This window comes from Vulpes lagopus, chromosome 1, assembly GCF_018345385.1.
Source record: "Vulpes lagopus strain Blue_001 chromosome 1, ASM1834538v1, whole genome shotgun sequence".
NCBI lineage: Eukaryota > Metazoa > Chordata > Mammalia > Carnivora > Canidae > Vulpes > Vulpes lagopus.
Window position 1 is genome coordinate 141,559,904 of NC_054824.1, and position 24,599 is coordinate 141,584,502.

Below are 24,599 nucleotides of genomic sequence, written 5' to 3' on the forward strand. Positions count from 1 at the left end.
GGCCCACCAGGAGCTTATGTTCTCAAGCTCCCCAGTGTGGCTTTGGAGCAGCATTTCCCACCCCCAGCCACCTTTCCAATGTTCTCATCCTGTTTTCCATCCCTCCATGTCCCTCATGCACCAGCTGGATAGGATTGCTCACCACTTGCTGTACATGCCCTGTGGCCCCCACATCACACTATTCAGCTGTTTTGGTATCCTTTGTTCCAAGCACTGAGCATCAAGGTTTGTGAAAGCCTATCTGAAATGCCCCCTCAGACAGAGGAGCATCCTGAAACCCCACCACAAAGTTCCTCTCCTTCCTCCCCCCTCGGCATTTGGGGGCACCACCTTGAGACAGCTGCCACCTCGCTCTGCCTTGCAGTCCAGTCCCACTGCTTCATGATCTCCTTCATAATCCCATACATCATGGCCATTCCTTCCTAGCTGAAGCCATTTCTACACGTGGGACCTACTGGATTCATACTGCCAAAGGAGAAAAGCCCATGATGCCTTTTGCTGGGTGTCAGGCACCGTGCTGGGCCCTTACATGGGTCACCTTGGTTAGTCCACTGACAACTTTGTGAAGGTGTTTTATTATACCCATTGTATGCATGGAACAACTAAGGCTCAGAGGTCCCCCCAAGGCCACACAAATAAAGAGTGAAAAAGCCAGGAATTGAACCTAAAACATCTGCTTCCTAGACCATCACAGAATTTTCTGCTCTTTAAGGGCAGAGTTGGAACCAGCCTCCTGACCCTCAGCACTTGGCATGCTATGTGTTTGCTGAATGAATGAATAAATCAATCAATACATCAAACTTAATTTTTACTCACTAGTTGACTTAGGAAGTATTTATGTTATGCCTATTGTGTGCCAGGCCCCCCCCTTCTAGGAACTGGGGGGGGGATTATTGTAGGGAACAAAACAGATGAAGTCATTAGCTTAGGCAGGGACCTTATATTCTGTATTGAGAAGAAACACAATGACAAAATACTACAGTTGATGATAGGTCAAATGATAAGTGAGGTGTAGAAAAAGAAACAAAAGAAAATAAATAAAAGTTTCAGGGTGGGAGATGGGATGGAGCCAAGCAGATGACACCTGAGGAGGAACCTTACCTAGAGAAAGTATGAGGGTGAGCCACTGTGGGAAGGAGTACCAGAGAGAGGGGATAGCCACATGTACAGGCCCTGAGGTGAGACTATGGCTGTTAGGTTCAAGGAACAGTAAGGAGTGAACAAAAGGGAGACCAGGACAAAGAGTTAAGGAGGAGGCATGGGGAAGGCCCCTGGAAGTACTGTGGCTCTTACAGCAGGTTGTTGAGCAGAGGAGGAACACGCCCCTGTGGGCTGTACTGCTATAGACACAGGAGGTCTGTGATGCAGCATGGGGCCAGGAATGAGCCTCTGACCAGGACTGGGGAAGATGGAGACTTGGAGTCTAAGTCACACTAACAGGACAGGATAGTGAGGGAGGAGGAAGAGATGAGGGAGCCAGGAGCGGAAGGGGGAAGAAAAAGAGACAGAGGGAAGAAGATGAGTAATGAGAAGTGGTAAAAATACAAAATATTTGGGCATAAACTTAATAAGACAGTAGAAAATTGTAAAGCATTGCTGAGAAACTAGAAGGAACACTTGGATAAATGGAAAAGCATACCTGGGGGCAGCACTTAATATTCTAAATATGCAATTCTCCACACATACATTTAATGGCATAACAATCAAAGTTCCACAGGATTTTTTTTTCAAATCACTTAATGTCTTGATTTGAAAAGGTAAGAAAAGCTAATATTTTAAAAGAATAATGGAAGAGGACAAGTACTGACAGAAACTAAAATAGATTATAAGGCTACAATAATTTAAAAATTGGTGGGCTGGCCCAGAAACATCAAACCAGTGGAACAGAGTTAACTAACCCTGACCAAGATGCAAGAGGAAGACAAGGATGTTTGGTTCATTCCTTTTACTTATGTTTTTGATGGCACTTTATCTTTTTCAAGCTTAAATGCCTTAGATATTCAGAACATCTTGAAATGTTCTGAAAAAGTTTCTGGAAAAGTTCTGAAAAAATGTTCTGAAAAAGTTCTTTCCTTCACCTGTCAGTGAAAGTAAGTTGGGTTGACATCATTAAGCCCATTTATCAGAAAAGCAGATGAAAGCCCATAAAGAGGGTGCAAGTTGTTCAGGGTGACTGGCAAGTTTCTGGCACAGGTCTTACTGCAGCTCGGGACCCTGGTTCCCAGCCATGGGGTTGTCCCACTGCCCTTGTGTGCCGTCACAATGACCTCAATGGAAAGCCATGCCACAGGCTATGCATGAGGTGTGCCTTAGAGTCCTCATCTGAGGCAATCTCTTGGGCTGGTGGGGTAGAGTGGAGGTGGGAGGTGGGGAGAGTCCCATCACCCCCTGCCCTGCACAGACGGGAACCCAAGAAGAGGGCATTCTCCAAGAGATATCAGATTGTAGGCCAAGAAGTGGAGTCAACTCATATTTATTTATTGGGCACACACTATATTCCAAGCACTGGCAGGCCCTCAGTGGCTCCACAACCCACTCAGGATCTTGCCTGCTTTCTTCCCTCCCTCCTTACCCTCTCTACCTCCCTATCTCCCATACCTCCCTATCATACCTGGGACCTTCTTTCATGTCTATTGTCCCTTGGCCCTTTGTGCTCAAGAGGCAATGGGGCTTAATAGTAGAAACACAGCAGATTCATCATTGGTGATCTGGAGCTCAGGTCTTGGCTCTGGCATGAATTGGCTTCACCAACTTGGGGCATGATTCCTTCACCTGTCAGGAGTACAATATCCTCTTCCCAACCTAGATCCTGGTGGTAGCTGGGAATATTGAGCAGGGGTCAGTACACTATAGCCTATGGGCCAAATGTGGCCCACTCACCTGTTTATGTACCTCCTATAAGCTGAGCATGAATTTTACATTTTTAAAGTGTTGAAAAAAACCTAAGGAACGCATTATTTTGTGACATGTGAAAATTACATGACATTCAAGTTTCAGTGTTCATAAATAAAGTTTCATTGGAACACGGCCACATCCATCCATTTAGGTATCACCTGTGGCTGCTTCCCCACTGCCAAGGCAGGTATATTGACTGTGACAGAGACACATGGCCCCAAAGCTTAAAACATTTATTCTCTGGCCTTTACAGAAAAAGTTTGCTTACTAATCCTGGCCTAGAACATTAAAACAATGGTACTGGAAGCCACTTCATAGTTGAGGAGGGACTACGTCTGGGTATGGGGACTGGAAAGGACAGGAAATGTGACCTTCTGAACTGATGGATCTTAAGAACTGACAGGAGGCCCTACCAGACTGGCACCTGACAGGGCAGTAGCTCCAGGGGACCAGGGAGAGGAAGAAAGAGAGGCAAAGGTCACCCAGTCACCCCATCCCCACTCTCAGACCTCTTTCCAGAACTGTCTCAGAGGCAGGCATGGCCTTCCCTCCCTCCCCTCAAGCCCCACTCACGTGATCTCATTGTTCATGTCTGTGATGTCTATTCTGTCCAGGAACCAGCCTGGCCTGTTGCCTGAGTTGTCATGGCGAATCCGAATCTTGGTCAGAGCACCCAGATCAATAGCATAGATGGTGAAGGTGTCAGTCTGGGAAGGGCCAAGGAAGTACTCAGAGGGCTGGCAGGTCCCTCCGCGCGCGTGCACACACACACACACACACACACACACACATGGTGCCTCTACCACACACACAGTCTCGCCATCAGCCTCGCCCTCCCAGCACCTGGGGCAGCCTGGGGCCAGCTCTGGAAAACGCAGCCAGTTGACCGGCAGTATGGTCTGCACTGTTGGTTTTTCAACCCCACCAGGAGTCTTCCCAGACTCTCACTGTGTCCCAGAGGATAGAGGGAGGAGCGGGAGGGCCATGAAGGTGACTGAGGGGCAGAGGAGAAAGCAGGCTGGCTGGTCACCCACACTGGTGTAATAGGATGTGTGCGTGTCTGTGTGTGGGTGTGGGGGCTGTCATTGGGCATGCATGGAAACCCCATGCTGCGTGTGCACCTGTGTGCATAAACCCCTTCAACCACACATTCTGACTAAGCACCTGTGATGAGCCAAAGTACAAATCCAAAGTGATTTACAGAATTCAAAGTGTAAATCCAAAGTAATCTGCAAGAACAGGAGACTTGCACTTTCTCACCCTGTAGGTGGGAAGACGTGTAGACCATATGTCCATATACTGCACAAGGCAGGCCGCCTTAGGCCCTATAAGTGAAGGGATTCTTCTTGGCTGTAACTTTTTGAACTCTTTATAATGAAAAACATTTCAAGTCTACAGGAAACTTGCAGAAACAGCACAATGAAATTCTGCATGCCCTTCACCTAGATTTTGTGTTTGCTTGCCCTGTCTTTCTTTTTTGCTCATTGTCTATTTTTTTCTGAATCACTTAAAAGTAAATGACAGATACTGGGATTCTTCACCTCTAAATTCTTCGGCATGGCTTTTCCCAAGAATGGGTGATTCTTGTATAATCACGGGCCAATCACCAAATTCAGGAACTCTAACATTGACACAGTATTATTATCTACCATACAAGGCTGTATGCCAATTTCATCCAGCATGTGGGCCCGTGACACCCTCTCTAGCAGGTTTCTTCCAATCTAGGAACATAGTGGCTGTAATTTTTAAAGAAAACTATCAAAACGTGAATAAGCCCTAATCCTCAAGTCATAGCAAGTGTGTGTGGGAAGAAAAAGCAGCCTTTGAAGTAAATCAGAGGAACCCATGAGTACTTTCATGGGTTTGGTTTCTTTCTTTTCTTCTTCTGTGTAGATGAGGGAACATGGCTTTGAGATCAGGGACAGGGATAAGAAAGGTGAGACAGGATGGCCTTTCAGCCAGAGGATACTGTAAAACTTTGAAGGACAAAGATGACAGCTGGATTTTTTGTGCTTTTCTCACTATACCTGGAAGAGGGGCTTGTGTGCATTTCTTTCAATGCTCGAAAGCCTTCATGGCTCGCCCGGCAGCAGGACACAAGGTCCAGACTTCTCAACTTTCTTTCAAGGCCCTCATGCCCCACCCCCGTTCATTGGGCTCGTCAAGTTTCCCAGAGGCAGCATCCACCCTGGTTCAGCATTAATACAGCACAGCAGGAAGATTCACGGTCCCCGAGCTGGACTTCCACATTTCCACCCCACGTCTTTGTCCTGTGGTCTCGCCCTCGGGGAGCACCTCTCAGGGTCATCCACAGACATCTATACCACACTCACCCGCCATAGCCCAGTGTACAGCTCTCCTTCCCACCATGTTTCCTCTGAAGCACCATCGGCACTTCTTCCTCCAAACCCCTGCTCCAGCCACTCAGCACCTGAGCTTCTGCTACCTACACTACCTCTGGTTAGTTCCCATGGGATCATGAGGCTCAACGCCCCCTCTCTGGGGCTCTCTTATATTTCCCACCACAAAGCATTGGTGCTTACAGAGGAGCCACCCCCATTACATCTGGGTGGACTGAACAAAGCACCCTGTTGGATATTGTGCTGTGGGCGAGGGGTGGTAGGGATAGCCCCAGGAATCAGCACCCTGCCCAAGGGCCAGAGAGTCCACACTCTACCTGTCCCTGCTCAAACTTGTTGGACTTGTCTGACTTCTTCAGGGGCCGCTCGCCTGTGTCGCCATACTCCTCACCATAGATGGTCAGGTAGACGTTGGCATCGGTGCCAGCCTTGGGCACATTCCCTGTGATCACCTGGACCTCGTAGGTGTTGGCTGAGGACAGAGGAAAATGCAGCATTGAGGATGCCCAGGCCTTGAGGTGGAGCTGAGGCTCAGCCTCTCGAGTCCAGCCACCTCATGGCAGCAGGAAGGACCCATGGAGTCATCTGCCTCTACACTCACCTGGAACTAAACCCACCTCTCCTCCCTACTCAGGGCTTTCCTTTGCCATGAAGCCCAAGAGTCTGGGAGTCACAGGGAACTGCCCCCAGCAGCCCTCCTACCTCAGGTCCCACTTGGAGTCGTGGTGAGCTATATCTAGGCTCCTCCTGAGAGCCACCCAACAGGGGCAGAACTTACCCCAGACAGACACCTGTCTGTGGTGGCCATTCAGACCGAGGTCAGGAGACCTACTTGGGCACCATGATGGGTGCTCCCCTATGGGGCCATCAGTGACAGGAGAGCTAGACACCCCCCTTCCCCGGGCCCCCTTCAGCGGACCAGCTGACCCCTCCTCAGGCTTACGCTCAGGACCCGGCCGGCCCGCTGGCACCAGCTCCACGACAAGTTCATTGTCCTCCTTGCCCCGGGCCAGCCAGCGGTGGGCTTCAAACTTGTACTCCTCAATCACCTCCTGCATCCCTGGCCCGAACTCCTCCTCTTCCTCTTCCTCTTCGGTCTCCTCTTCTTCCTCCTCAGACGAGGACTCCTCTGATGAGGATTCCTCCTCTTCATCCTCCTCATCCTCCTCGTCGCTGCCCTTCTTCTTCTTCTTCTTCTTCCTCTGCAGCTTGGCCTTCAGCCGCTCCTTCTTGAGCAGCTGCCGCAGCTTCTCCTTCTCCTTCTTCTTCCGGGCCTCCTCTTCGGGTGTGAGGTCCACCTCCCGCACCACCAGGTGTCGCAGCCACAGTGTGTCCACAAACCAGCTGGGTCCGAAGCCTTCGCCCGTGTGCCCCAGCCGGATCTTGAAGACCTCACCCACGTCTTGCGCCTCCAGCTGTGCGAAGCACAGGGCAGTGGCTTGGGGGCCCCTGGTGTCCTCCCCCCTGCCTGCAGAGCCATGCACAGGCCTGTGTGCAGAACCTCAGGTTGGGGAGGCCCGGAGCCTTGAGCTCAGAAGCTTCCGCCTGTTCCCTCCCTCCTACCATGCCTGGTCGCTGGGCCCACCATCCAGGACCCCTTGCAGGCCCCCCTCCACCCGAACTTAGTCCTTTCTAACTGCAGGTGGTGGTCAGCATGGTGTCCCTGTCCCTTGGTCTCTTCCCCTTCTCCCCCAACGCATGTGCACATATGCATGCACATGCACACACATACACACATGCACAGGTCACACTCATTCCTGTTAGTCTCAGTTCCATAGCTTTCTTCATGCATTCCCTCACCCAGAATGCCTTTATTTCTTCCTTTACTCCAAGTAAAAGCTTTTTATCCCGTTTTCTGAGCTTTGTTACTACTTTTCAAATGTTTAATTTATGCTTTTCTGCATTCTCTTTCCAAAGTTTTTTCCAGCCTGAATCATATCTATAACTTTTGCAATAAAAAGTATTATTTTTTTAAAAAGTATGCAAGAAAAGAATATTATTTTTCAAAAACAAAAGAACATCTCACCCACATTCCCAGGAACTGCAAGCTCCTCCCCGAGTACATGTCTTCTTCTCTCCCCAACAGGAGAGAGGAGGCCCAGAGCTTGGCTATGGTCCTAGCCTGTCACGGATGCCCTCCCTGTCCAAATGAGCTTCTCCCTGCCCACTGGAGTGGGAATTTCTAAAGACAGGGACCGTTCATTCTTGCTTCTCTCCCCCATAGGTCTAGCACATGGCTAGCTCAAAGGGCAGTGCAGATGGGCTTAGCTTTTCTTCAGAGAATTGGGTCCTCAGGCTTTGATCTGCCACTCTGCTCTGAGCCTCACACTGCAGTGAGGTCCAGCCCTTGTAGAGTTCAGGGGAGGGCTCTCAGGGGGTGCCTGATGGTTGGGCCACCCTTAGGTTTTCCCATTGTGATGGGCCCTTGTCTGGGATTCTGAGCCTTTTCAAAGCCTGGTGTCACCAATTCTCCCATATGTGTCTTGGTGAAACTAAGGCCCAGGGCTGTCCCACTCAATGCCCCATCACTGGAGTCCAGGCCTAGATGAGAACTCAGGTCTTTTGACTCTGTTAATGAAGCTACAATGTAGACAAAATCACCTTTATGAGAAAATGATCAGCCAAAATTGGGCCCAGGAGCCCCAAGAAAGAGATATTTTTTCTTCTCAGCTACTGAGTGGATGGGTTCTGGAACTGGTAAATCTCTACTTCATCACAAGAGATCTCTCTAGCATTTTCAAGGCACAGCATCCCTGCCATAGCCTCTGCAGACAGGCCTGCTCACCATCCCCTCTGCCCACATCTGTCTGTCCCACCATTACTGCTTCTAACATCACATCCAACCACACAGCCTGGTGGCACTGGAAGATGCTCTGCTCTATTACATCTCCACAACTGGTCCCCATTTCCCAAGTACTTCTCTGACATTGACTGTTTTTATCCTTCCAAGGACTGTGAAGTAGGCTAGGGAGGCAGTCTAAGGCTAGGTTTGAACTGATGAAGTATCTGAGGCTCAGAGAGGTGAAATGCTAGGGCCTCTACCTCCTCAGCAGTGTAATGGGGGATTGGATTCAGTGAGGCCCTCTCTGGGGCTAACGTTCCATATACCCCAGTCCAGCTCAGCCAGGTTCTGCTCTGCTGGGCACTGGGGTAGGATTCTTTCCTCAGAGCTGTTTGTAGCACACAAACACACAAAAACACTCAACATGAATATGCTCTCTCCATACATATCTGCACACACATGCACATACACGCACTAGTATCCCATATAGAACACTCATGTGCATCACATTTGCATCTTCCTCTCCTACCGACAACATGCTCACATTCTCATCCCTCCCTTTTCTCTATTCAAAGGGAAGTGCTGAGTACTGGGGCACTCAGAACACAGCCAGGAGACTCCTCCCCAGATTCTGTATGGGAAGCATGGCCCTGCCCATAGGCTGAGAGAGCTGTAGAATCAGAGGCTGGCAGTGGCTGCAGTAATCAAGGGCCTCATGCCATATTTTGCCAAATTAGAATCATCTACTCCAGCAATACTCAGAATTACAGCATGTTAGCCTCCCTGGTAAAGCTTGTAGAAGAATAACCCAGAAAACATACCCCACCATAGAGGTTCCGATTTAACTGATCCAGATGTGAGCTGGGAGCACTTTTTTTCTTAAAGCTCCCCCGGTGATTCAGAAGAAGCCAGGGATGAGAACCACTGACCTAGTTCAATCCTTTCATTTTGGGGCACCCATTGGCACTCTGTGGGTACTCCCACTGCCTTACCCACACACACCTGGAATATGTCTTTGGATGCACGATCAAAAACTTTCGAGCGGCTGGAGAGGAAGAGCACTTCTGTCTTGCCGTCCTCGCCATAGATCTGCACGTAGACTCGGGCAGTGGTACTTGCCCCGCCCACATCCCCAGTCCAAATCTCAACCTCATAATGGACCACTGGGTAAGCACATGAGGGAAAAATAGACATTCAGTAATATTAACAGTAGTAGGGGTAGTAAGCAAGATATTCCTGACCCTGTACCATGTCACAGGCTTTGTCTTCTCTAATCCTCTCATCAGCAGGATAGGATTATCATTGCCATTTTGCAGGCTGACAAATTGAGGCTTAGAGAAACTGAGTAGGTGGTAGAAATGGCAAACTCAAGCAATCAGACTCCAAAGCCCAGCCATATATATAAGCACCACATATAACTGTTGGAGCCAGGAATGAGAAGTAGGCAATATACCAGCTAGCATTCTCTGTATATGCCCACCTCTGGGCGGACACCAAGATACAGAAAGAAGCAAAGGCTGTGTGTTTGTCTGTTTTCCTTATTTTCAGTCAAGGACAAGGGATTGAAATTATAATTTTCTTTTGAAAAAAATATATATTCTTAAAACTTTTATTTATTTATTTGAAAGAGAGTGTGTGCACATGCACACAGGGGTAGGGTGGGCAAAGGAAGAGGGAGAGAGAAACCTAAGCAGACTCTGTACTGAGTGTGGAACCTGACCCTGAGATCAGACCTAAGCTGAAACCAAGACTTAGATGCTCAACTGACTGTGGCACCCAGGCACAAATGGAGACAACCCCTAACCCCATTTCCTCTGAGATCCTAGACCAATAAGCAGCCAGAATGATACAAAAACTTGGATAGATAAAAATGGGCATTCAGAGAGTGAGAACCAGCTATTGGAAATTAATATCATAGCTGAAATAAAATATTCCATAGCAAGGGTCAAAGACAGCTCAAAAGAGGAACAAAAGAGGAAGTTTCCCAAGAACAAAATGACAAATGATAGAAAGGCAAGAAAATCAGAGGAATTCCAACATCTTACCAAGAGTCTAGTTCTAAAGAATACAGAGAATAGAAAGTTGGAAATTGTCAAAGAAATAATATCCAAAAAGGTCTCTGAATTTAACAATGCTTCTAGAAGGAGCCCATGAGTTCCCAGAACAATGGATGAAATTAAAATGACAAAAGGCAGTGAGGACATCATGACATTTCAGAATGCCAGGAATAAAACTAGGATTCCATAAACTTCTGGAGAGAAAAAACCCCAAAGGGTTGGATAACAGAATGGCATCAGACTTCTTAGTTGCAACACTGGGAGCTAGAAGATGGTAGCATAATTCCTTCTAAACTTTAAGAGAAAATGAGTTCTAACCCAAAATTCTGTAATGAGCCAAATTCCTGATCAATTGTGAGACATTTGCAGACATTTCTCCTCCATGCACTTTTCTCAGGAAGCTACTCAGTGGAAATGAAAAGGAGGAAGAAACCAAAGAAGAGGAAGACACAAAGTCCAGGAAATAGGAGATCCAACCCAAGATAAAAAAGAAAGGAATTTCCAAAAATACGGCCAAAGAAAGTCCCAAAGGACAACTTCTTGGCAGCCTAGAGCCTTTAGAGGTTCCTAAAGGAATGCCTTGGGGTGGGGAGTAAGTGGAAAGAGGTGGAGAGGAAACAGAATTGCTGTTGGGTTTGGACTTATGAAGATAATTTTAGTTCCACTGGAGAGATGGAGATAAGATTATGTTAGGGGAGAATTTTCTCCTCCTTTCCAAATTCATGGTTGAAGCCCTAAGCCCTAGTATCTTAGAATGTGACTTATTTGGAGATAGGGCCTTTAAAGAGAAAATAAAGTTAAATTGAGACCATTAGTGTGAGGCCCTAATCCAAAATGACTGCTGTCTTTATAAGAGGAAGAGATTAGGACACACACATGCAAATGCCCAAAAGAAAGACCATATGACCATGTAATGCAGCAAGAAGGCAGCCATCTGCAAGGCAAAGAGTAAGGCCTCAGAAGAAACTTAACCATCTGACACTCTGATTATGGACTTCTGGCCTCTGGAACTGAGAGAAAATAAAATTCTGTTGTTTAAGCCATCTAGTCATGGTATTTTGTTATGACAGCCCTAGTACACTAATATGGGTAGGTGGGTATATAGAAATACAGAAGGGTATATAGAAAACTATACAAATGAAAAATGAGGCCATTATTAACTCCAGAAAAAACAAAAAGTTGTACAATAATTGAAATGCAATCATCATACAATAGGTGTCTCAGCAGTGAATAATATTTACACAGTCATAGTAATGTAAGAATTGAATATTGATGTAATTTTATTGAAGCCTGGAAGGAAGGGAAGCCTGTATGTACACACACACACACACACACACACACACACACACACACACAAGTTAAAAGAGCTAAATTCTCCTCTTCCATTGTAGGAAGTCAAGAGTTTTATTATGAATAAAATAATAAAGAAATTGGTAAGCAAATTGTTTAAAATATAGAGAAATTTCAGAGGAAAAGTGAAAGTAATTTAAAAGTTGTTACCTTTGAAGAAGGGGGAGGGTAAGGAGAAAGGAACTACTACTTTTTAAAAATCTGTATCTTGTTAACTAGTATCTGTATCACTATAAAGGAAATCAAGTTTTAATTTCTAAAAAGAGGAAAAGAGTTGATTCTTCACACTGGCAGGTACCATGTATGTATGTGTATGTGACACAGTCTTCAAGGAATCTACAGGATAGTTGGGGAGGGAAAATGCACACATGAAAAGACACAAGGAGTTGTGGGCAAGGAAGAGGTGAATTCATATTGGGGTTCTTTCTCAGGGAAGCTTCTGGGGGAAGTGAGCCTTGGGCCATAGACTTCAGGGTAAATATAGAAATGCAGAGGTGAGGGAAGTGACATTTTCTGCATCAGTTTTTGGTGCCACTATCTTCCTGACCCTCTAGAAAACCTCTGTTTCTCTAACCCCAACCATAACTATAGCTTTCACATCATGTGCAACAGGTAGCCAGATCACCTGGAATTTCACCTTCATTCAGAGATGTTGCCACCCTATCCAAAAATGTCCTCCACCCCTGTGCCGTGACTATCACCCTATCCTGCTTCATTTCCTTCATAGCTCTTACTTGGATTGTATTATATATTTATTGTTTGCCCCGCCGCTTCCCCTGGTGGAATGTAAATTTCACAAATGCAAGGATTTGGTCTATTTTGTGCCTAGGACAGGGCTGGCTCAGAGAAACAGTCAATATATATACTTATCAAATAAATCTATGAATAAACAGCTTTACCTCCTCAGCCAGTCTTCCTAGTGGAACACACGGACTATGTCTCAAAATCTTGTACACAGGGCTGAGAATATATATTTTTTAACAGAGTTATTTGCTGTCTTTATTCCAGAAAAAAAAAATGCTTCATCCACTGAGTCCTCAGTTTCTCCATTTGTAAAATGAGCCCTTTTGCCCCTCCTAGACCCGTGATACCCCAGGCAATCAGAAGCCCCATTATCTCCCCTCCTTGTTTGGAAACCAAGACCCAGGTCACCACATAGTCCCTCTTCTTTCCCCACTACCCCATCCCACAGGGTAAACTGCTCATGGTCCCATCACTGCTGCTTCCATACATTTCTGGATTTCCACGACCTCACTGGGATAGAGCTCCACTTCCAGGCGCCCATCGGCCTGGTTCTTGTCCAGCCAGCGGTTGGCAGGGAAGGTGTACTGCTTGCCTTGGCGGGGCACACGGATCTGGACGCTGCCAAGGAACCAGCTGGCGTGCATGCCCGTGCTGTCATGCCCAATCACCAGCCGGCTAATCTGGAAGGAAATGCAGGGTGCGAGTGAGCAGAGCTGGTGCATAGAAACCTCCGCACCTCCATACCTACCCACCCCACCTTCCCCGCCAAACACTGGTGCAAACTGCTGTCCTCAACCCAGATCTTCAGTTCCCCAAAAGAGGAAGCCGCTCAGAAGGAGGAGGCTGGGTCCCAGTCTTGTCTGCCACCAGCCAGCTGGACTACTGGGGGCCCATTTCTCCTGCCCGGAGCCTCCGTTCCCTCCTCTTAGGAGCAGCTCACCTCTCAGGGAAGTTGTGAGAAGCACATGAGGGAGTGGGCATGATGTGAACTTTGAAAGCTCCAGTATGTACTTGGGTGGTGGCTGCACAGGAAAGGAAACATTCAAAACATGAACCATTTGCTTCTAATATAGTCATGGTATTGATTTGGCTTTGTTCTGCTTTAAACAATGCACTATTGTATGTACCTCTGCATTTTTTTCTTTTTCTCTGCACCGTCATATAAGTGACATGGTAGGTAGACAACCTCTCAGGACAGCCTCTCTGGTTCTATGCTCAATCTCTCCTCTTACCCTTGGCCCTGAGGAACATATTTCTCTTTCCAGTAGCACTCAATTGTCCACTTGCTTTGCTATTTTACATTTTAACACCTTTACATTTGACATAGACAATGGCGTCAATCATCATGTTACCATCCTTATGAATACTTGTTTGACCAATGTTGAATCACTTTAGTGTTTTCTTGAAATGCTGTCTGTGGGGCAATTCTAACATCAGATGGAATTATCAAACAGCCTTTGAGATCCCTGCCAAGCTTCCCCCCTGATTCTCTCTGTGTTGGTTGGAGGGTAATGCTAGCCATGAGTCTGGGGCCAGAAGGCTAGCTCTAGACAACTGTCCCTCCAAGCCCTGTTCTTGCCCTTCTGAGTACTAAGTGCCTCTTTGAGCTCATCATGAAAACACTGTTGTAACTCAGTGCATGTCTCCTCGGACTATTGGAAGGAAACCAGCTTTGTGTACAGAGCCCGAGAGCCTTTTGGGTGAGTGCCAGGGGTCACAGGAGAGTGTCACTGTCTGTGGGCTTGGACAGTGACAGGACTAGCTGAAAGAGTAAAGACAGAGATAGGCGTCTTCTACCTGACACAGTGGGAAGCTCCTAGGACAGAACTTCTTAATTTCCTTCAATTCCAGAATGCCCAGCACCTACGTGGAGCAATTATTCTGTCAATAACAGCTAGCGTTTACTGAGCGCTTTCTGTGGGCTTGGGGTATTATTAACATAGTTAATGCTCACAACAATGCCATTAGCATCCTTTGTCGTTATGAATGAATGCAACAAACAAAGGTGAGGTCACTTATAGGCTTGGCAGGTAAGTGGAAATGTGGGGGCAGACTGACACTCCCAATCTCTTGGCCACACTGTCTGCTGAGAGTGTTTCAGAAACACAAGGAAAGGCCCCAGACACCATTCTCCTCCCCTCAGATGTCTCATTTATCTGCTGGCTGTTACCAGAAATCCTCAGTAAAGGGAACAGCATTTCACTCTATGATTATTAATTCTGCTGAAAATGTAAATACGTTTTAAGGAAGGAAAACTTTGATTTACCATCAAGGTATAAAGAACTGACGTGAAATCTTCCCTCTGAGAGCATTTTCATGGAGTACTTCAAATAGAGTGAAGCTCAGAGACAGGGGAAAGGGATTGCAGAAAGTGAGGCTGCAGTCAGGGAGTTGTCAGCATCCCAATTCCCACTAGCCACATCTTGAGAAGGGCAGGTGGTAAGAGGAAGCCTAGTTCAGACATTTCTAGAAAAGTTTCCAAAACTACAGTCCAGGGGGTTAGATGTGTGCGTTTCCAGATGAAGAGCTTAGACTGCTAGCAGCAGGGCTACCTGGGGCCTTGACCAAGTGCCACCTTCAAAGGCAGAATCTTTCCCTTGCTGCTCAGGGTGTGCACTGAAACAAGTTTCCTGAGCGTAATTCAGATGCACAGTCATGTTTGGAGTTGGGAAGTATTTTTAGCCACTCTTTTCCTTCCCTGCATGCCAGCATCCCCTTCTCCAAGACACTGGGACCCACCTACACTGGTCTTGGATCTGTAGGTAAAGGAAATGTTGAGACCACAGACACCAAAAATAGTCACTCCATCCCTGAAGGGACTGCAGAAGCTTAACCACTGTCCACATAGCTTCTGCTGCTCTGGGTCATAGCCAGATAACAATGTATGTCTCTTACCCCCAAGTGGGCATTCTTTTCCCTTCAAAATGGGTTCACCTGTGTGCATGTGAGGATGCATATGCATGTGACGTGTGTGCATGTGGGTGTGTGTGATATGTGTGTGCACATGTGGGTGCATGTGTGTAGCCACATGTGGATATATGCAGGGTGGGGGAGACCACGCCACGTGGTCTCAGGAAGGGGACTTACAGTTCCGATGTTCAGGGTCTCCAGGGTGAACTCATCCACTCGGGCACGTTCAAAATAGTCTTGCAGATTGTTATCAGAGACCAAAAGAACTTGCTTGATGGTGTCAGATTTATCCCCATAGAGCTTGATGTAAACTCTGGAGTCTGTGCTGGCCCCAGAGACATCCCCCGTCTTCAAGCTGATGTGGTAGCGGAAGTCTGGATGGGCCAAGGTGGGAGGTGGGAAGGGAGGTGAGGTTAGTGCAGGGCAGGTGGGAAGGGCTGGGGGTCAGCAGCTGAGCCCTTGTGCTCTCTAAGCAGCCCCACAATGGGACAGGGCTCCCTTCTTCTCTGTCGGGTCCCCCCATCTACAACACTGGGATGCTAACCCCAGCATGGCCTGCCCGAAAGGTGTGAATGCTCCGAGAACAGGTAAGCATTCGAAGAATGGCAAGTGCAGGGCCCTTGAAGGACCCAAGGCAACCGCTTTGTCCAGTTTCTCATCCGATGGTTGAGGAAACAGAGGCAAAGGAGCATCAAGCTTTGCAGACGGTGTTTAGCTCATTATATATGTAGAGTTGTCACTAAGGACTTTGATCTTGGCTTTACAAGCTAGGGATCCGGGCTTTAGAAGGTTACACGTTTGGTTCAAGGCTGTCGACAATTGAGCCAGGACTGAAATTCTAATGTGGACCTAAAGCCCCATCGTGAAACAGGGCACCATGCAGATGGTGCTCCATTTTCTCATCAGAAAGATCTGCATTGCCTGTGCCTAAGGGGAGATAAGAATGCCTGTTGGCTAGTGGTACTGCCTTTGTTGCTCTTATCGACAGAGCCCTGGATGTGCTCAGGGCCCCACATCCAAAGCCACAAAGAGACTGTGTACACAGCCCAGACAGTGAAGAAAATTGCAGATCATCCCTCAGAGCCTCTTCCTCTCCGCCCTCCCCACTGCTGCCCCCTGGGGTGGGGGTGGGGGAATGAAGGGAAGAGCACATGCCTGTTCCAAAGGCTTACTTCCATGCAGCAAGGGGAAGGTGCCTCTCTCACCGGAGGCCTACTCACCACCTCACCTGCTCATCGGGATGACTTACTCTTCAGTGTTGCATTGCTGTCACTGGGCAGCAACTCTCGGACCAGCTGACCATCATCCTTATCCTTGTCCAGCCACCTGGTGGGTAGACAAGGGGCTGTTAGCTCTCTGAGTGGTCCACCGCCTACCATTGCGCAGTTCCTGCAGAGTCACCAGGGAGGTCAGAACTGTGAGTTGGGCAGAGGAAAAGGCTCTACAGAAGCTAAGAACAAAGAGTCCCCACTAGACTAGGGAGAGAGGACTGCCCCAAGGAGGTGATATTGGCTGAGGTTGGAAGGATGTCAAGGAGTTGGCTGGGAGAAAAGGGAGGTGCTTTCCCAAGGGAACATCATAAGCTGGGACAGAGCAGGGCCTCCAGGAGCTGACCTGAAGGCCCCTGTGGATGGAAGGCAGCAGGGTGTTGGGGGCAGGGAATAGCTGGCATGTGAGGAAAGGAGGCTGGAGGGGTAGAAGGTCACAGGATGCAGGACCTTGGCAACCACAGTAGAGAGTCTATCTTGAAAGCCAAGAATATCGGTGTCATTGTTATCAGCAAAAACAATAGTCTCTTTTTGGGAGAATCTATTGTGCAGATGGCACTGTGCTAGGGGTTCTGGGGAGAAAGAGAAGGCAGAAAAGAGGCTTGGCCCTCAGAGAACCTACCACCTAGTTAAGAAGATAGGATAGACTAGGGGCGCCCAGGCGGCTCAGTCGGTTAAGTGGCCAACTCTTGATTTTGGCTCGGGTCATGATCTCAGGGTCATGAGACTGAGCCCCACGCCGGGCTCTGCACTCAGCAAGGAGTCTACTTGAGATTCTCTCTCTCTTGCTCCCTCTGCCCCTCCCCATGCGCACTCATGCTCTCTCACTCAAATAAACAAACAAACAAATAAAATCTTTAATTAAAAAAAGAAGCTGGAATAGACTAGCCAAGGCATGGAAGACCAGGACAAGGATGGTTGTTGGAGCAAAGTAAGTGCAACAGGAATTTAAAGAAATGAGAACAGTTTGTGAGGAAGGGGTTTTGCCCTGAGTCCTCAAGGAGGAATGAGATTTGTCAACAAGGAGAGGCTGATCTGGACCCCACGGGGCCAGGTTTGATGGCAGTGACTCATCTATCCATCAGAGTGGGCTGTGGCTCCAGCTCTCTGCTGGTCATCTACTCTTGGGGCAACACGTTGGACCGGTTCACCCAAAAAGCACCATCCCCACTGAGCCTGGGCATGCAGCCTGAGAAATCAGATGACCATGCAAGCATGAGATGCCCAGGCCTTAGTACTCACAAGGGTCTGTGATACAGGTGATGGAGCAGAAGAAATGCCCATAATGTTCTCCAGCACCCTGGGGAAGCCAAGATACTTACCTCTTGACCAGTGTCTCCCGTTTGCCTTGGTCCTGGAGCTTGTCTTGGCAACCCAGCCCTGTCATACTCCTGGCAGGGAGGTACCTCCCTGGCCACAGAACCCATCAGGGAAACCAAGGCCTTGCCTACTCCCCAGCCCTCCCGACATGGAGCTCAGGCCTCCCTAAACCACAATACCCCTGCCAATACACCCTCCCTGGATAGTGGGGTCCCCGTCCTTTCTCTCTCACCCTCCCTCCCCAAGTACTTGAGCTCACATTCCCATGGGACCTTGCTGCCTGCTGGCTGTTAGCTCATAATAAATGTTACTCAGTGGTTGAGTAGTCACACTTGCTGTGGGCTTTGGTGCTGTGTGTCTTGAACACCAAAGTTATCTGGGATTCCAAGACAGGAGGATGCATTTGCAGAATTCTTGGCACTGACAATGGTGGGGGTGGAGGGGTGGGGATGGGAGAGAGATTTGAGAGCAGGAACTACTGCGTAGGGCTCCTCTGATCAACCCATTAGGAGTCTCCCCCTCTGTCCCATGGAGGTCGCCCGGCAGCTCCCACAGCAGAGACTGTAGAGAAGGGGGTGGTATGGCCCAGCCACCCTCTTGGGGATGGCAAGAATGGAAGCCAGCAGCCCCGCAGCCACTGGGAAACCCATGCGCCCTTTCTCTACCACTCACCCACCACCAGGCCACTCCAGCAGTAAAGGGACACAGTGGCTTGTCATTTTAGTTTCCAACTGGAAGGTATTAATAAATATTTCCAAATACAGTCATTTTCTTTCAGCTTCAGACACTTGGGTGAGCGCCTCTGTTGGTGATTTTATTGCTCTTTCCTCAGGCTCATAAGAAATGTGGACATCTGCACATGCGTGTACACACAACACACACACACACAGCTACCAGAGCTGAAACACTCACACTACCTGACCCTGGCAGAGAAGTGTGATAAAGAGGCCTGATTTGTTCTCCCCCAAGCAGCTAAAATAACAGTTCAGGTGAAAAAAGCAGCAGCGTGGGAGTGCACGCTCCATCTCCAGGTTCTTCAAAGTCCTCCTGGGTCCTGAGTCAGTAAATGCCACCACATGCCTCAACCAAGGCAAAGGAATTCGTTTTCTTAAAGATGCATGAATGCTTTATGGGTTTGGGGGCAGGAAGGGCTCTAGGGTGTTTGAGGGCCTTGGCTTGCCCTCTGCCCTGCAATCAGAATCACTGGTGTCTTTGGCAGACTTGGCTCCTTTCCAAGCACAACCCCATTTTACTCTTACCATCACTGTAAGACACATGCTGGTTGGGAAGGTGCAGATGACCAGAGAAGTTAAGAAATTTGCCTAAAGCCACACAGCAGGGAAGTAGCTAGACTCCTGGTCCCACACTATTCCTGAACCATGCATGAGCACTGTAGGCAGTGTAAACATCCCCGCTTTCTACTCATCCTCTTTCCAGGATCCCTGTCCTCTTACTGACCTGCCTTAGGGCTCGGTCCTCAGAGTTCTTCATCCACACTCTCCCTGAAGGATCCCACATCCATTTCCCTGACTTTAAATTCTATCGTTATGCTCTCATTTTCTGGAGCTATTTCTCAAGGCCTGACTCAGCCTACTCCACTCACAAGCATCTCAAACCTACAAACCTAAAATGCCCCAGCTAAACCTCCAGAGTCCAGCTCAGCCCCTTCCCCACAACCCTTCCTCCCCAGGCTCCCTTCTTCAGCAGGGAGCACAGTCTCTGCCCAGGTCTCCAATTGCCCTCTCTCTTGTGGGCACATCCTATGAGCTCTACCTCTAGGATCTGTCTCTAGCGTAGCCCCATCTCTCTACCTCCACTGCCACCATGTAGGGCCAAGCTGCCATGTTATGGGTTTAAATGTGTGCCCTGAAAATGATACGTTAAAGTCTTAACACCTAGCACCTCAGAATGGGACCTTATTTGGAAATAGCATCCTTATAGAGGTAACACAGTTAAAATGAGGTCATTAGAGCAGGCCTTAACCCAAAATGACTGGTGTTCTCATAAAAACGGGAAATGTGAACACAGAGACACACGTGTACAGAGGGAAAATGATGTGAAGACACAGGGAGAAGATGGCCATCTTCAAGCCAAGAACACCTGTGACCACTCGAAGCTGAGAGGCATGGGGCAAATCCTGTTCCAGGCTCCTTCAGAGGAAGCACGGCCCTGCTGACACCTTGAATTCGAACTTTTGGCCTCCAGAACCACGAAACAAAAATTCTGTTGTTTAAGCTACTCAGACCGTAGCACATTATTACAGCAGCCTAGCAAACTAATGCGTGCCATCTCGGGCCCTGCAAACCCTCCTACCAGGCCCTGTTTCTCCTCTGGACCCCCTATAGCCTGCCCTCCTCCCAGAAGCCAGAGGGAGCTTCCCAAAATGGAAGTTCCTTGCCCAAAGCCAGATAGTGGCCGCCTGTCCCTGGCTTCTGTCCACCTTGACCTCACCTGATGACCTTCTACTCTGACTACCTGCATTGATTTCACTGAAGTTCTAGAAGCTTCAAGCTCTTCCCCCAGTACTTTCCTTTCTGTCCCTCAGGAAGTCAGCCTAACTGTCCCCTCTGCAGACAGAACTAACCAGAGCCTCCATCTCTAAGTCACTGTCACTGCTCCTGTTAGCTCCACACCATCATGTGTTTCCTTCATTCCATTCCTCATGGTTCGTAAGTATGGCTTTCTTCGTTTATTCTCTTGCTTACTGTTTAGTTCCCCTCTAAGCTATACACATCTGAGGTCAGGGAGCAAATGCATATAGCAAGTGCTTAATAAATATCTTTTGAATGGATGGAGATAAGGCTGCTCCACTAAGCGTTCCAGCCAGGCAGCCTCCTGGCCCAGTAGGGGGGAAATGAGTTAGTGATGGACTTGGAGAGAGACCATAACTCTCCCATCTCATCCTTCATCCTCAGGTGCCAGGCAGCTCCTCACCAGTCTCTGCATGAGCCACCTCTTCAGTCCATGCTTCATGCCATTTCTCCAGCCTGCATGACCTACCTCCCTTGTCGCCATCCATCTACCCTTTGATCTCCACTCCCAGCCCTCTTCCTAGAAGGCTTCCTCAGCCTTCCCAGCCCCTACTGTGAGTTTCTCTCTGTCCATTAGTGCCACTCACTTAGAGCTGTCTGAGTCATTTCTTATCTTTTTAATGTAATCCCTTGTAATACTTAGAGTGGTTAGACTTTGAAGACTGTAGAGGTCTTTGTCATGAGCAAAAATGTTTTACTATTATTGTCCCATGGGATTGTCCTAGTGGCCTTCCATAGCTGGGAAACTCCTCCTCCTGAGCTTATGGAGGTGGTAAGCAGTTCAGCTGTGGCAAATGTGTCTGCCTACACATGAGTACAATTGTGTGTATGGTTAGAGGAAGAGGAATGCATCCACTGTGGGGCTGGGCTGTTGGGCAGCTTGTCCTTACCCACTCCAAGGAAGACTGCCCTTAGCGCAGCCACCCTCACGGAGCCTGAGCCAGCCCTAAAGAAGTGAGCTTGGACATGGAGCACCTTGTTGATGGGTGCAGGCTGAATCCTTTGCAGAGCCTGGCAGGTCCAAAACCCCAAGCCAAGAATACTGCGTACACCTCCCTGATGTTGCCACTGAATAGGAATGGCCAACTTGATGGTGAAAAAAAAAAATCTCTCTCAGTATCTTCTAGAAATCAATGAAACCCCAAACTGGTTATGATAGAAACCCAAATATTTAAGAAGAAAGAGAAAAGAAACTTTACCTCACTAGTAAGTTCAGGAAAGGGAATGAAAACAAAATAAGGTATCTTGGAAAGACATTCCCAGGAACAGATGTGGCTAAAGGCCCATCCAAATGGGAAAAAAAAAAATCACCTTTGATTCAAAAGTTTAATTCAGCAGGTATTAATAATCTGAGGGAACTCAGTTAAATTCTGAAACTGTCATACTATATCTTTAAAAAGTCATGAAATTTTGGTACTTAAATAGATATCCCAGCAGTGCACTGGGACACCTGACACTGGCTCATCACCCGTAGGTACAATGGGGACACAAGTCTAAGCGCCACCAGCAGGGCCACTTCTTCTTGCACCAGCTACAACCTTAAGCCACTGTTTTGCTCCCAGGTCCGTGGTAGTGGGGAGGGCCCAGGACCGAAGCTGGAGAACACAGAAAGCAGCCAGACTACGCACCTGAGACACGGGAACTCCACGTTGTCACTCTCGGGCTGCCCCTCTTCTCTCACCAGAACCCGCTCCAGGAACCAGCCGCTGCCCCCGCCTTTGCCGTCATGCCTGATCCTTACCCGCCTCACCTTCCGCATGGTGACCGACTCAATGGTGAACTCATCGGCCTTCAGAGGAGAACACAGCAAGGCTAGTTGGACGGTGGCACCCTTGGGACCCAAACACCAAAGGAGAGACACAGGCCCAGGACTCAGAAAAGCCATGGCTGATGGGTTGGGCTACTGATCTTCCACAGGTGGGCTGAGGGATACCTAGAAAGAAAAGTCTAACTCCTCCTCCAACTGCCTCCACTGAGAAGTCATTCCCTGTCAAGTTCCCAACAGGGAAGGTCTGTATTTTTTTGGTTACACCATGACCATTCCCTATGATCTCCTTCTAAAAGGCAGATCTCCCAGCAGGATGAACACGGTAAGCTGGTACCATCAGTAACCATTTATCATGAATTAGTTCCTTGGCTAATCAACTCGGGCTCCTGCTACAGAAGGATAGCAGGAGGGGCATGGCTAGGACTGACTGGCGGGGGCGCTAGTGGTCTTGCTAATTTCATAGTTTTGCCTGCCAGTGGGGCAGCAGGAGTACAGTAGGGGCTGAGAGTTACCAAGCCCACATGAGCACACCTGGAAGCCTCCAGAAACAGGATCACAAGGGTGGGATTGATGGGTAAGGGAGTGGGATGGAGATAGAAGGAAAGCGTGTGTGGGGGTGGAAGGCAAAGAGGAAATGTAAATATCTACGTGAAGTCACCCCCTCGGTCCCTCCCCAGATGAACCTGGGTCCACCCACGACTCTCAGATTATTTTTACTATCATAACCTTCTATGACCCCAAGAACCAGGCCAGCCTGGAGTGGCCAGAGACAGAGACCTCCACTCAATTTCCAAGGCTTGGCTACCCTCACCAAGGAAGGGGCAGCAGAGGAGGGAGAGAGCCAAGACTTTTGGAAGGTTGGTCTGCGAACCGCTTCAGCTGGTGAGCGCTTTGAGCCTCACTTTATTGCAACAATGACTCTACCAAGCACCAACTCTGTGATGCAGGCCAGGCAGTGCATCTGTGTCCCTAATCCTCACATCAGCTGGCCACAGGCAGGCATCTCTTCCCCACTTCAGACATGGGGAAACTAAGGCTGAGGAAATGGAGCACCCTGAGTTTGCCCCAGATCTGCTTGGCACGTTCCCCACTGCCCCACATGTGGCCTCCCCAGGAAGTCCATTTAACAGGTAGGGAAGAACAAGGGGACCACCCTGCACATCTATAAAGAGACTAGGGGCAGAACCCAGCTCTTCCACTCCCATATTTCATGTCTTTCTTGATTTCTTTTTCAAAGAGGAAATGAACAAGTTGCCCCTAATGGTCATGTCTAGCGGAAAGAGCAAAGTTCCCAGCCTTCCACTAGCCTGTGTCCTCCAGTCCACAAGCAAGGTGCCCAGCATCCCTCCCTTCCTGACCGCCCCCCGCCCCCAGGGAAGAAAGGTGCTGCTCCTACCCGCAAATGTCTTCCTGCTCTGCCCCCCTCTCAAAGCTTAGGGGTGTGGAGGGGACCATGACCCCTGAAAGGGTGGTTCTTCAGGTCCCAGCTGGATAGTCCCAGGAGCCTAGAGGCTCTATCATGCATGTTAGTTTGCTCTTCCCCTAAGCAAGCCTCTCTGAAGACTGGGACCCAGCATCACTATCAGAGCAGGGAAGACAAGGAGATGGGACCTGGGACAGGGACAAGGGGGGTGGGGTTGGTACATGGCTATACTCACATTCCCCTTCTCAAACAGGTCGGTGTTATTCCTGCAGTTGTAGAGCAGCCGCTCCCCTGTGTCCCCCACATCACCAAAAAGGCAGAGGTAGACATTGGCATCGGTTCCTGCACCTTCGAGTTCTCCAGTACACACGGTCACACGGTACCGGGCCACTGTAAGGTAGAGAAAAGAACACAGTGGCTAACCTCCCCTTGCTCCCAGCATTGGCCCTGTTGCTCCTGCCTCTAAGCAGGATGTTCCCCCCCACCTTCCCTTTTTCCCACTACCCCCTCAGGTCTTGCCTGAGCTGACCCTGCTGCCTCCCTGGCTTCACAAAATCCCATCTCACCCAGTCATGGATCGGCTCACCTGCAAGACTCTCTTCCCAGAAAACCAGAGGTTCTCAAGCTTGGACAAGCATCTGTATCCCCTGGGAAATTCTTGTAAGAATGCAGATTCCTGTGTCCCATTTAGACTTCCCAAATTTTAGTTTCCAGAGGTGGGATCCCTAAAACCACTTTGTTGATATGCTCCCCCAGGAGACTGTTAAGGGGGGTTGGCAGTGTTTGGGGGCCATGGGTCTGATTCAACCATTTTGACACCTGATTCCATCCAACCCAGCAGACTCTTTGCCTTAGATTGTTCTCCAAGTAGTATGTGTCCTATCTTCTACAGTAAGATAGCTCTTGTTTGTGAATCAGAACTGAGCCCCCTTTGATTCAGAACTGAAAAGCACCAAATGCAGCCACTGTGGGAGGGACAGCAGCTTCTTTCTTTGTTGAAAATGTACCTTGGAGAAGGTGGACCTGCATCCCTGCACGTCACAGCCTCCCTTCCCACTCCAAATAAGCTAGAAAGTGAAATTCATTCATTCACACACTCATTCATTCATTTGCCCTATATCTATTGACTGAAGCCTAGCAGGTGCTAGGCACCCTTATGGGACCGGGATTCAGTAGGGAGCAAGAAAAACA

At 48.6% G+C, this 24,599-nt stretch overlaps 1 protein-coding gene across 1 annotated transcript in view; it reads right to left on the reverse strand.

The window, feature by feature from the left end:
• LOXHD1 (lipoxygenase homology PLAT domains 1) overlaps positions 1-24,599 on the reverse strand; it is a 163,503-nt gene that overhangs the window by 62,676 nt on the left and 76,228 nt on the right. The window contains exons 13-21 of the mRNA XM_041756584.1: positions 23,644-23,798; positions 21,846-22,006; positions 16,348-16,424; positions 15,276-15,472; positions 12,676-12,868; positions 9,040-9,200; positions 6,199-6,670; positions 5,573-5,727; positions 3,469-3,602 (exon numbers count right to left, since the gene is read on the reverse strand). Of these exons, the coding sequence (XP_041612518.1) occupies positions 3,469-3,602; positions 5,573-5,727; positions 6,199-6,670; positions 9,040-9,200; positions 12,676-12,868; positions 15,276-15,472; positions 16,348-16,424; positions 21,846-22,006; positions 23,644-23,798 (1,705 nt within the window). The remainder of the gene's footprint in view (positions 1-3,468; positions 3,603-5,572; positions 5,728-6,198; positions 6,671-9,039; positions 9,201-12,675; positions 12,869-15,275; positions 15,473-16,347; positions 16,425-21,845; positions 22,007-23,643; positions 23,799-24,599) is intronic.